General features: G+C 45.0%; 1 protein-coding gene across 1 annotated transcript; it reads left to right on the forward strand.

Moving 5' to 3' along the window:
• Positions 1–540: 540 nt before the first annotated feature.
• On the forward strand, positions 541–8,321 carry NDUFB4 (NADH:ubiquinone oxidoreductase subunit B4). Its single transcript, XM_077822869.1, has 3 exons — positions 541–777; positions 6,123–6,269; positions 8,140–8,321. Exons 1-3 carry the CDS (start codon positions 580–582, stop codon positions 8,200–8,202), a joined length of 408 nt encoding a protein of 135 aa, XP_077678995.1. The 5' UTR covers positions 541–579; the 3' UTR covers positions 8,203–8,321.
• Positions 8,322–12,240: the final 3,919 nt, after the last annotated feature.

The following is a 12,240-nucleotide window of genomic DNA, read 5'->3' on the forward strand; positions in this document are numbered from 1 at the left end:
TGAGCTACAGCTCACTTCATCGGATGCAAGATGCAGCCGCTGGAATCAGACAATTGCATGGGACTCTCACGCTTTTTTTTTTAAAAAAAGAGGAAGCTCCCAGCCCCCGTGAACGCAGAGCAAGAGCCAGGGCCCAGGGCGGAGATTTCTCCTAAGGACCCAGGAACCAGAGGGCAAAGAAACAGTAACACCCGCCTCTCACCTACCCCCTTTCACCAGCAGCGCTCGAAGCGCCTGTCGGGTGAGGGGCTCACAAGCCTTGGGGCGCTGGGCCCGCGGCCTCGTGACTGGCCCCGATCACACACGGGCGGGGTCTGGCGAAGCACGAGCGGCTCCCAGCTCTCCCAACCCCCGGCTGCTCCCGCTCCGGCCGCCGGCCGAGGGGGAGGGCAGGGTCCGTCCCGGACGCTGGGGCGTTTGCTACCGCGCTCCGCACCCCGGCCCAGCGCGAGGCCAGGCGTCGCTTAGTAACCATAGCAACGAGCCGCGCCGCGCGCCCTCCCCCGCCCGCGCGGCCAGTATTTCCGGGGTACAGGTCACTTCCGCTCTTGCGCGGTGCGGGCGGCTCGCAAAAAAAAAATGGCGGCGCCCTCTTCCTCCTCGACCTCCGGCTATCGGCCGGCCCCGCTGGCCTCGCTGCCCCGGGAGCTTGACCCGGCCGAGTACAATGAGTCCCTGGAGAAGCGCCGGGTCCAGGCGGAGCGTCTGGCGCTTCGCGCCCGCCTCAAGCGCCAGTACCAGCTGCAGCTCAACGACCCGCACCGCACTGAGCTGATCGTGAGTCCGGCCGCGCCGCGCCCCGGCGACGGGTCCCAGCGCGGGGAGGAGGGTCCCACTGCCCTGAGCCCCGGGGCTCTTCTCTGCGCGGCTCGGGGCCGCCCGCGGGGGCGCGCCGGGACGGGACCCGCCGTGGGGCTGCAGCCCGGCCTCTGCCTGCGACCGCCCTGCCGCATTAATCCTCCTACCCCGGCGGCGGGGCTGGCCGGCAGCGCGTCCTGGGCCTCCCCCAGAGCGGCTCCGGCTTGAGCTCTGTCAGCGTCCGCGGGAGAGCAAGTGCCACATCCTGGGGCCCTGGCCCAGAGCAGCCCGCGGCGCCCACCTGCCCTGCGTGCGTGTAACGTGGGGAGCTTCCTTCCGAAACCGTGCCCTTGAAGTGGGGCCGTGGTTCCCGCCGCTCCCCCTGGTGCCTTGTGCCCTGATCTGTGTGGCCTGCCCATGCTCTGCGGGCCCTCTGCCTTTGCGCCTTTGGTGGCTGCTAGCAGGGCTGCTGTGTGCTGACTAGCAAGTCCTACCACAGTCCCCACTTGAATAGATTGGAGAGATGGTCTAAGCCCAGTCACTTTTACTAAAGGTGTCAGGTTGCACCAGTTTAGCAAAAGAAGTGCTAGACTAATGTAAAACTTCACACCCACTTAGCTAAATCAGCACAACATCACAACTTTAGTTGAACCGGTGCAAAGCTGTGTGTAGAGCAAGCCTCAGGCTCTATCACCTATGCAATTAAAAGCAAGCTAGGTGCAATCATGTCAACCCCATTGTAGCTTTCATCAGTTCCTATTTTAGACTTTGATGATGGATTGACAGTTCAGGAGACTATGTCCAGCAAAGCTATCAACCCATTTCTGCAGCAATTTATCCTGGAGGAGCTGTCCATGGCCGCTTCTTTAGATGAGATTACTAAGGCCATTGAGCAGCTGTCCACAGGCATCCAGGCCCTGACAGCATTCCACTGGAAGCATAAACATGTGGAGGTACCCACCTGATCAGGAAACTCACTTTTCAAGACTATATGGGAACAGGGTACCTTGCCCCAGGAATATAAGGATGCTTTCACGGTCCATCTAGACAAAAGGAAGGGATGTATATCTGGCTATGACAATCTTTGTGGCATTTCACTGCTGTTTATAGCAGAGAAGATCCTTGCACAGGTTGTCCTCAACAGGCTCATCTGTCACCTACTGAACTTAGTGTATCCAGAGTCACAGTGTGGCTTTCATGCTGGCGTTGGCAGCATGGACATGATTTTTGCAGCCTGAAAAATGCAAGAGACGGTTCAGGAACAGAACTATGATCTTTGGCATGGTGAATCGCAAGGGCATATGGAAACTCCTTCGTAAATTTGGTTCCCCAGAGAAGACAATTGCTGTCCTCTGTTCATTTCATGATGTCCAGGTGATGGAGTGTTGGAATTCATCAGAAGTCTTCCATGCCACCTATGGCACCAAACAATGGCCCAGGTCTTCTTTACTATTGTCTTTTCAGCCACACCTGTGTTTGACAGAAGTGTACATATCTGGTTCAGGTTGGATGGGGGTCTAGCCAATCTACAGTGACTCGGGGCCTGCACCAAGGTAATCAAACAGCTATTAAGAGAGCTCCTGTTTGTTGATGACTGTCCCCTCATTGCACACACGCTGATGGCCATTCAATTTATTGTGGACTTCTTTGCCTATGCCTCAGAATGCTTCAGTTTCACCATCAGCCTGAAAAAGATGGAGATTATGTACCAGCTAGCATCATGAGCGCCGTGATCCCCTCATCACAATTGACAACATGCCACTCAGTTAGCTCAGGAAATTCTGATGCATGAGTAGCACACTTTCCAGCAACACTATGTTGGACAATGAGATCACTCAGCTCCTGGCAAAGGTCAGCCTGGCATTTTGCAGGCTCCTTAGGGAGCATGGAGTCTGCCTCAGAACCAAGGTAAAAATCTACCCCACTGTTGTACTCACCTAACTCCTTTATGGCTGCAAGACGTGGATGCTCTACCAACACCACATCAAACAGCTGGAAAGCTTCCACCTTGGCTGCCTAAGATCCACCTGCAACATCAAGTGGCAGGACAGAATCCACAATACTGAAGTCCTTGAGAGGTGACAAATCCCTGGCATCAAGATCATGCTCATCAGGGTTCAACTTCATTGGGTCAGACGTGTCTGCATGGAGGTTTCCCGTATACCGAAAGCAGTGCTCTACAGCCACCTGAGCATAGGAGCCCATTCTAAGGGTCAGCTTATCCTCAGATATAAAGACACCTTGAAGGCCAATCTCAAAGTATGCAAGACAGACATTAAAACCTGGGAACTTGTTGCGCTGGACAGGCCCAGATGGAGAGGTCTGTGCCATAAGCCTATGTTCGCTTCTGAGGAGTGCTGTGTGAGCTCTCTGCTGGAGAAGAGAGCACATCGTAAGGACAATGCCTCTAACTCTTCCCCCCCCCCCGACAATAATTACACTTGTAAGACATGCAACTACGTTTGCAAATTCAGGATTAGACTTGGTTCCCACTGAGAAGCCATAAAAATAAATTCAGAACTCAAGTCAGCACTAGCTGAACACTTATCCATCAAAGCAATGGGAGAATCCATCCCTTTTAGGCACAGAAAAGGGCTGTCTCAAATTCACTCATTTTCACTCATGTCCCTGCCCCATCTCTTGTGAACTCAAGGAGACCTGGAGATTGCCTTTTAAGCCTCATTCATGTTTTTATTTTTAGAGGCAAAATGGTCAAGAAACTAAGATGTAGAACAGGGAATAGTCAGACCTGTGTTCTCTTCCTGGCAAATCACTGATCCTTTGTGTGACCTTGGCCATGTCAGTACACCACTTTGTGTTTGTAGTTAAGTGGACAAAACAAATGTAGAGGGAATGAACGTCCAGTGCTATAGAGCTGGTGTCTTGAGCAGAGGCTAGAACGCTAGTTATTGACTTCCAGTGGACTGTTCTATCCTCTAGGTGATTTGTCTCCTTCAATAAGATCCTTTTCAATAAGAGTGGGGGTTAAAATGATAAACTGTGTTTCATTGGCTATATATCATAAACCACAAAAATACACAGCTGTTACCTAGCTCTTCAGCTTCAAGATGGCTGTATAAATGTGAACTAATGAATCCTCAGAGCCCCTGCCTCTTTATGAATGAGCTTTAACAAAAAATTAATTTTAAAATAGTTCTCTGGTTTCTATATAAACCACCCCTGCAATGTTGAGAATTGAAACCCCAAAGCTTTGAGAACCCAAAAGTGGAACTAACAAGTTTTAGCTTTACCCTCCGATGCTGAGAGTAATGAAACAGGTAAATGCATTTATAGTGAAAAGTCAGTTGGACTTTAATTTTTCTCTGTTTTAACTAGAATTCTCATTTCCCAGAGAAGGCTGGCTTAGGGTTGGCAAGCCAGTCAGTTGACTGCCTATTATTTGATCACTGTCAAATATTGTCAGATATTCCAACAAGAATGACCTGATGTAGGTGGTGGTCTACCTTTTTGGTTACATCATGGTGCCATTTGTTAGCAAGCCTACTTAAATGTTTTCATTTCTCTCTTTACTACGTACTAATGACACCTGTTGTGGGGGTCGGAGGTAAACTGAAAGTTGAGCATCTTGAATTGCTAGAATCTTCTAGAACAAACATGCATACAGTGTGTATCTTTGTGGATACCAGGCCACTACTGTACGTGGCAGTTTACAGAGCGCATTGAACAAGTTAAGCAGGGTCCCTGCCCCAAAGAGCCAGCACTCTAAAGTGATTAGACAAACATTCGGAAATTAAATCAAGACGGGAGTGGGGGAAGGAAAGGAGGGCTCACAGTCATTAAAACTTCTCCTGCAACAGATGTACAGCCAGTAAGCCTCTCCCTTAATAAACAAAAGTATCACTGCTATGGGTCAATAAATAATGCGGCTAATATGAAAACTGCTTTGGCTTTGTTGATAAATATGTATCCACGCCTTCTGTGTTATGGATGTGCTGCTGCCTGTACAATGCAGCTTTTCACTGGTGATACTAAAGATCTGACAATTTCATCCGCACAGAATAAGCCTTGTCATACTCAGTGGGTATCTTCTATTAAATGTCTCAAAGATCTTCATGTATGCAAGGGGGCTCTTCAATCAGCTACTGTTGAAGAAGGGGTAATTGGCTTTCAACCCCAAGTAATCCATACTGAGTTTCTTGATGACTATCTTTTGGATGCCAAACTCAAAACTATTTCACTGTTTGAACTGTAGCTCAGTCCTTGCAGAATACAGAAAATGATATTGCTAAACTGTGTGATGCAAAGAACAGTTTCTGACTGTTAAAAAAAAAAACTTATATGTAAGTGGACTGGTTCAGAAGTGTCATGACAGCTGAAAAGAAGAAAATAGACTAAATAATACCACAGAAAAATCAAGTCATCACTCACATGCATAATGCTGCCTACCTTCTTGATCCACGCTTCCAGGGCCAAGAGCTTTCTGATGATGAATTTTGATTCAGCTTGTGATGTTGTGGCTGTGCAAATTGTAAAGGCTATATAAACAGACAAACAAGGTAGCAAATTTATAAAGCAAGAAGCAGCCTGTTCAGTTGTAAAACAATGTAGAGTGCAATTCCAGAAGTTGAATCAAAACAGCTTGCTCCTTCCTCAGAGTGGAGAGAGTTGTCCTCCATGCACTCTTAATTACAGTAGCAGAAATGTTTCGTACTTCTGTGTATGACTGCATGTCCAGAAAGAAATTGGTTGGTTTGAAAATCATCCATTTAACAACCAGAAATAGACTGAAGACTTACACTGCTGGGAAGCTGGTAACCATGTATCACAATTTAATATTAGAAGAGAAAATGGCAGAAGAAGAAGCAGTTGAAGCTGACAAAGAAAAAAGATAGAGCAAGATGCTTGAAGAGTTGGCCTGCTACCTGGCTTGCATAAGGGCAATTAAAAATGCCTTTCTTCCTTTTATAGGTGCTGGGTTTTTTTTCTGTTTTAATTTAATTTCTTTTGTCACTGTTCAGTCTAGAATAACGTTGTTCACATTTAAATGCTAATTTACTATTGCTAAAAAGGTTCAGAAATTAATTTCATTTGGCATTTTTCTGAGTTAAAATAACTGTTTAAGTAAATTATATGTTGTAATTAGGCATAAGTAATGGTAATCCTATTGGAGACAGTGAAGTCTGACTCCTTTTAGTTACTGTTCTAATAAACTAGTGTGTTTAAAATATTTGACCATTTTTAAAATTGTTTGACTGGCCAACTGACTACTTGTTTTTGAATCAGTCAAATGTCCAACCCTAAGCTTGCTAATGTTCATAGTTCTGCAACTTAACATTGTTCACTGTGCATTGCCTTCAATTTAGGAGGATCCTGCCATGCTCCGTTGGACCTATGCTAGATCGTACAACATTTACCCCAATTTCCGGCCCACTCCCAAGACTTCCCTGTTGGGTGCATTGTTTGGGTTAGGACCCATTTTCTTCTGGTGGTATGTCTTCAAAGCTGACAGAGTAAGTTTGTTGACAAGGCATGTACAACTTTAATAAACACAAAGCTATAATGTATGTGCATACATGGGGGAGTAGCTGAGTAGAACACCTGTTCCTGAGGGTGGAAAACTAGTGCAGGGAGGACTACCCCGAAGCACTAAGTACTGATTGCATCTTCTAAGAGTGCTGTCTTATGCCCACGGATGTGGGCGGTTTTTGTTTGGCCAAGGGGCTTGTTTTTCTTCTGTTGTAAGAGGGCTCGTAATATCATTTATGTAAGCAAACTGCAAGAGAGGCTTTTAAGAATAATTAGCAGCTAATTGAGTTTTTAGAACACATGTATTTTATCTGTCAACTCGTAGATGACCGAGCTGGCAAGGACCTTCTGGACGGTTCGTTCGTTCGTTTCCTCTATCCCGTGAAATAATCTAGGGAAGGTCTCTCTGTTAATCTGATATATTTATTTATTTATTTTTAGGAGCTGCTACCTTAATCCCTCTCTTGCCTCCGAAAATTGGTACTGTAAAATTCTGACCAGTGTTGGAATACTTCCAATATGTTCCGATTTTGGGGAAAGTGACATCTAATGTTTAACCAAAGCTGCCACTGATGTGAAAAGCTGTTGTGTATCTTAAAAAAGGAAATAAAACCCTGATTGTCCTATCAAATCACTGATTGGGAAGAAGTGCAAATTTAAATTACCCATAATTTTTTTTTTAAAGGGACAGTATCTTGTAGGTGGAGTCCAAAATACAGAATTTAAGTTTTTACAGTGAGGAATCCGGTGGCACCTTAAAGACTAACAGATTTGTTTGGGCATCTGAAGAAGTGGGGTTTTTTACCCACAAAAGCTTATGCCCAAATAAATCTGTTAGTCTTTAAGGTGCCACTGGACTCCTTGTTGTTTTTGCAGATACAGGCTAATACGGCTACCCCTCTAATACTAAGTTTTTACAGAACCTGTTGGTGGATTGTTATGCAACTTCAAACACTTTTTGGTTGAATATGAACATCCCCTGTAGTGTCTTGCAATCCAAATGCTTCAGCATTTGCCAGGCACAGGAAACTGTAATATGAAATTGGCTGAATATAATTGAAGCCTGCACACACTGACGGGATATTTAAAGCTTTCAACTTTATCACAAAATAGTTCTGTGGGTTACCTTGCCAGTTCCTTTATGGAGGGAGGCAGCAAATTACCCGCTTTCTCCAAAGTACTAAGGGTGTAAACACCAAGATGGGAGGTGATTGGTTCTGGTTCCTTAGATTGTCCCTACCCCAAAAAGTTGACAGTCTCTCTGTTCTGTTTGTACTGCACCTAGCACAATGGGGTCCTGGTTGCTAACACAATATAAATAATAAGGTGGTGCAAGGTGATATAATGAGGGTGAAAAGTGGACAAAGAAAAATGTAGGAAGAACATAAAGTAATTTTTTTTTGTTTCCTGACAGTGAAATATATTAAACTGTTGGTTATTCACCCAAGTGAAGGGGTGGAAGCCCCATCAAGTTAAGATGTTTTAAATTAGTCAGGACAAAGCCCTGGAGAGAATACTTTATAGGGAACGGTCCTCACTGGCTAATGGAAGTGGGATAGATGTGCCTTAATAGAGGTTTATTCCGTCTCTGTCCATCACTTTGTTTTTGAGGAGATGAGCCACACAGCTGCTTCTGCATTTGGATGTATTGCATTCCTGGCTGATGTGCACAGGGGAATGACAGGATATTTTGTCCTCACAGCTGTTTCTAGAGTGCTGTTTAATTGGTGCTGTCTCTAGTTTCTGTGCTTAAGAACTAGTGAGCCCTTTCTCCTTGAAGATCAGTCTGTGCCATGGAGCATATCTCTTCTTTTCACGGGATAGTGATTTTTTTTTTTTTCCTTCTCAATACAGGATCGTAAAGAGAAACTTATCCAGGAAGGCAAGTACCAGCGACCATTCGCTCTCAGCTCCTAAGTCCCTTGGAACTGGATATTGCAGTGCTGCAGTTGGGCTATTCATAGAAAGCGCTGTGTATTGTACGTTGATGAAAAGACTAATCCTCTATCACAATAAACTTTATATTAGTCATAGGATCATGACTTACTGCAGAATCTTCTTGTCTAACACTAAAATCAATCGAATTACAGACAGAATGTACAAGAGTTTTAAAAATACATTACTTCGTTCCCTTGGATGCATGTTCAGTGTTTCCATTTAATCCGTGAGACCCACACGCCTCTGTCTTAAGAGTAGCCTCAGGATGAATTTTAAAATGTATAGCTAAATTAATTAAAGCATCAAGTAAGTCCAAGAAATTATCTGAGTGGCTGTCTCGTTGTGTTTTTAGAATTTGTCTTGGACTCAGTTTAGTTATGTAGCTGTATTCACTGTAATCAAATAATGGGCAACTTCTAACTTCATATTTTGAACAATTCATTAGATGGGCTGAGCAGGTTAGAAAACTGCCTGGCTGCTTTCTCTCAGAGCAGCCAGCTTCACATTAAACCAACTCAGATTAATTTTCCATTATTTTCCCCAGTAAAACAGAAGCCTGTACTCTGGTAAATTTCTCAATGATTTCATGGGATCTCTTCTTGCATAAGGATTGCTGGGTCCAACTTGGTGTGAGCTCAGAACTTTCACATTTTGACCAACCACACTTTCTCATTCACAGGAACCACTAAAGTAGTAAGACAAGAAATAAGATGCAGGTTCTGTTCCCATTTGCCATTGACTCACTGTCATTTCACCTCTGCTCATCTTTACAGAAGGTAAAGAGGACGCCTTGCGAGGGTTTTGTGAACAAATATGTGCAAAGTCTTTTTAAAATCTATGGATAATGGTGCTGCTTCAAAAACAGCTTAGTTACAGGGCATGCTGAAGAAAAGTGGGGTTTTGTGCCTTTTTGCTTCCTTACATTGTGGACATAAAAGGCCTGAAAATAGTGTCTTTTCAGCTTATTCTTTATATTAGAAATACAGGTGTAGTTGGCCCTGGATGACTTGAGAACTAATAGGACTCTGAAATCACAAATACTTAGTGAGTGAAAATTGAGAGGAATTGACTTTTTATAACTTAATTTTTTTGTTTGGCCTCTAGATGCTATCACCCCAGTCTAAACAATAGAAAACACCTATTTGATTTAAACACTTGAGAGAGGCCCTACAGCAAGACCAGACTTGATGCCCTTGATATTACTAAGGTAAAAGACAAGCAAGAACACACTTGTGCTGCTTCTTCCTGCAGCAAAAAGGAGCAAGTCCCTTGCAGTCTCCTTTGCCAGAAGTGGCTGAACCTGCTTTTACTTCTCTCCCTTTCCTGCTCATGTTACACAGCATTCATGCATCAAAACCCTGCTCTTCTGAGATTTGTAGTATTTCCCATTTTGACAGAGGTGAAATCTGTGCTCTTCTTCCTCATTGATTAGCAGGCACTGGAGCTGTTCAGCAGCTATGCAGAGCTGTAGCCTGTCTCCAGTCTGCTCCTTAGTTTATTCTCTCTGACCCAGCTCCCTCCTATGTTCTCCAGCTAGGTTAAATAAAGCAAATGCAGATCATTCCCTTTCCAAAACTGTTTCTACAACAGACTCCCCCTCCCACATGACATAAAAAAATATAGCCGAGGGTCAGTGAAAGGAAAGGTATGAATGCATGAAGAAAATGGTATTTAGGGAAAGAAAGATTTGCCCACAGTGCTTGTCTGAGCATGCTAAATGATCCACCACCTGCTGCCACAAACTGATATGATCTCTCAGGACCCATTTCCTCAGCTAATTGGGCCTTCAGTTGCCACATGTAAATTCTCCCTTGCAGCTGTATTTGTTTCAGGCCAGCTGTACAAATTGCTCAGTAGGGGTTGCAGAAGAATATGATGCCTCTGGTCACTCGAGGAGGGAGCATTTCCAATTGGTTTGCTAATACATGTGCCTTAGCCCCTCTCTGCATAGCTCAGAGGAAATGAGGTTACTCCCCATTAACTGGAGTTTGGTGCTTGGAGCTAGACTAGCCTGTTGTTTCTTTCTCATATTCAGAGTTCTCCAAGCTGCCTTTTCAGTTCCTTGTGAGGAGCACATTGTGCTGCCAGAGCTTGAGTTGTTGCCAGGCTGCAGTTGAGGTGGAGATATTAGAAAAGATATTTCCGATCAGAAATTTGGGGAGGAGAGTGAGCAAGTGTAAAAACACCTTGTTGCATGCCTAATGTGCCCATAACTTCCAGTGTCAGCGATAGAGATGTGCCTATAGCAGGGGAGTTTCAAGCAGGTAAATAGTCTATGGCTCTCATGGGTTAGCCCCGCAATGAGAGAACAAAAACTTCCCATTCAGTCCCTAGAGCATTTTGGTTTAGGGTGTGTCTATGCTTGAAAGTTAACGCTGATTAAGGGAGGGTATGAATTTAAAGTACAGTAGCGATTCCTGAACAATCCCATGTGTGGACACTCATTCCAGAACAAGAGTGCCTTGTTCCTGGCTTAACCCACTTTCAAAATTAATCTGGAACAAATCCATCTGTAGACAAGTCCTTCGTTTCACCCTGGGCCGGTTCAGTGAATTGAATCCTTCTGGCAAATTGATTGTTGATTGTTGGTAAACGGCCTTTTCTGAGTTTTCTATTTTAGCACACGTGCTGCATGGGGGATATTATGTAATAATACTCTGCACGTACAAAACATATTCTAACCAAACATCTTGCACAGGGTCAAGCTCATTGTTGGCAGTGACTAAACAAACAAAAGCCGTAGGTGTCCTGATGCCAAATCCTGTGCTCTACGCACTAGACCATTTACATTTCTCTCTCCCTCTTCTGGCAAATAAGTTGTGGTATGTGTATGCCCCTCTTCTCAAAGTAAGGCATGTAAATTATTGCTGTCAAGGGGGCTTGTTAAACTGCTTCAATCCCAGATATGTGCTCTGGGTTCTCCTCTTGCTCTAGTGGACTTAACAAATCAGGCTTTGTCTACATAGGAAAATTGTACTGATTTAACTGAATTGGTTTAGAAACAGATTTAGTTAAATGGGTGCAACATCTTGTGGGGGCACTTGTTTGGTCTGCATGTTCTCCAGTAATTGGTAAAGAATCAAGCTAAGCTGCTATAAGGTCCTTCCCACAAAGCAATGGGGAGTCAAGGTTGTAATAACCAATTAACTGCATGTTAAAAGCCTTATCCAATGAAGGGGGGAGGGGCTTGAATCTGGGGTGTCCCATATTCTGGGTGAGTACCCTAACCACTAGGCTAAGGGAACTTGTCTTTTTTCCTTCCCCCCTCCCCCCCCCCACCTGTTTTGGGTGGAGTTCAGCAGCCTCTGAGCATGCCTACCTGGTCACACCCCACACACAATTTAGGTGGCCAAACGCTTATCCCTCCTCCAATTCATGAATTGCTCTGAGGCTTAGGCAAGAGAGATGCCTAGAGGGAGGCAGCAGAACACGGGCCCAGTGGCAGATACATATGTGCCTAGGGAACTTTGCCTGAAAAAACTCAGACACTGAGTGAGTTTAGGCACCTACAGGGTTCAGCAGCAGCCAAGGAGTTTTGTGCACCACAGTGGTGCCTAGAACTGAGGTTTATGTGCCTAGGTTGCTCTGTGGATCCCATCCTGAGTGCTGACAAACCCAGACAAAAGTTGCTGGGAAAGGATAATGCGTTAGTAGGTGCTGAAGGTTGGGCCATGTGTCATTGGAAGGGTAACCTTCCCTTGATTGGCAGTAGGTCTGCTGGATTTAAGACTGGACCTGGCTGGTTCCTCTAACTCCTATTCTTCATTCTTACCCTCTCGCTGAAAGATCATTCCTTGAGTATTGTTTAATAAATTGTTGCTCCTGAGCATCCCCCCTGTGAAGAACGTGTCATATTTTCATAAGTGTCCTGAGAGAGGAAGTCTACCACTCTCTCACTTCGGTACAAGGCACAGATTTCACGCCACCACACCCGCTGGGGGAGTCCCAAGGCATGGGCATTGCAGCTCTGACACTTTAACTGGATACTTGAAAGCTCAGAACTGGGGGGCGGTTCAA

Source organism: Eretmochelys imbricata, chromosome 1 (genome assembly GCF_965152235.1).
Source record: "Eretmochelys imbricata isolate rEreImb1 chromosome 1, rEreImb1.hap1, whole genome shotgun sequence".
Classification (NCBI taxonomy): Eukaryota; Metazoa; Chordata; order Testudines; family Cheloniidae; genus Eretmochelys; species Eretmochelys imbricata.

Bases quoted from the DNA above. Each gene is read 5' to 3' on its own strand.
- NDUFB4 (XM_077822869.1), top strand. From the start codon at position 580: ATGGCGGCGCCCTCTTCCTCCTCGACCTCCGGCTATCGGCCGGCCCCG. The intron at 778-6,122 runs GTGAGTCCGGCC...CCTTCAATTTAG, and splicing joins CGCACCGCACTGAGCTGATC to GAGGATCCTGCCATGCTCCG. The intron at 6,270-8,139 runs GTAAGTTTGTTG...TTCTCAATACAG, and splicing joins ATGTCTTCAAAGCTGACAGA to GATCGTAAAGAGAAACTTAT.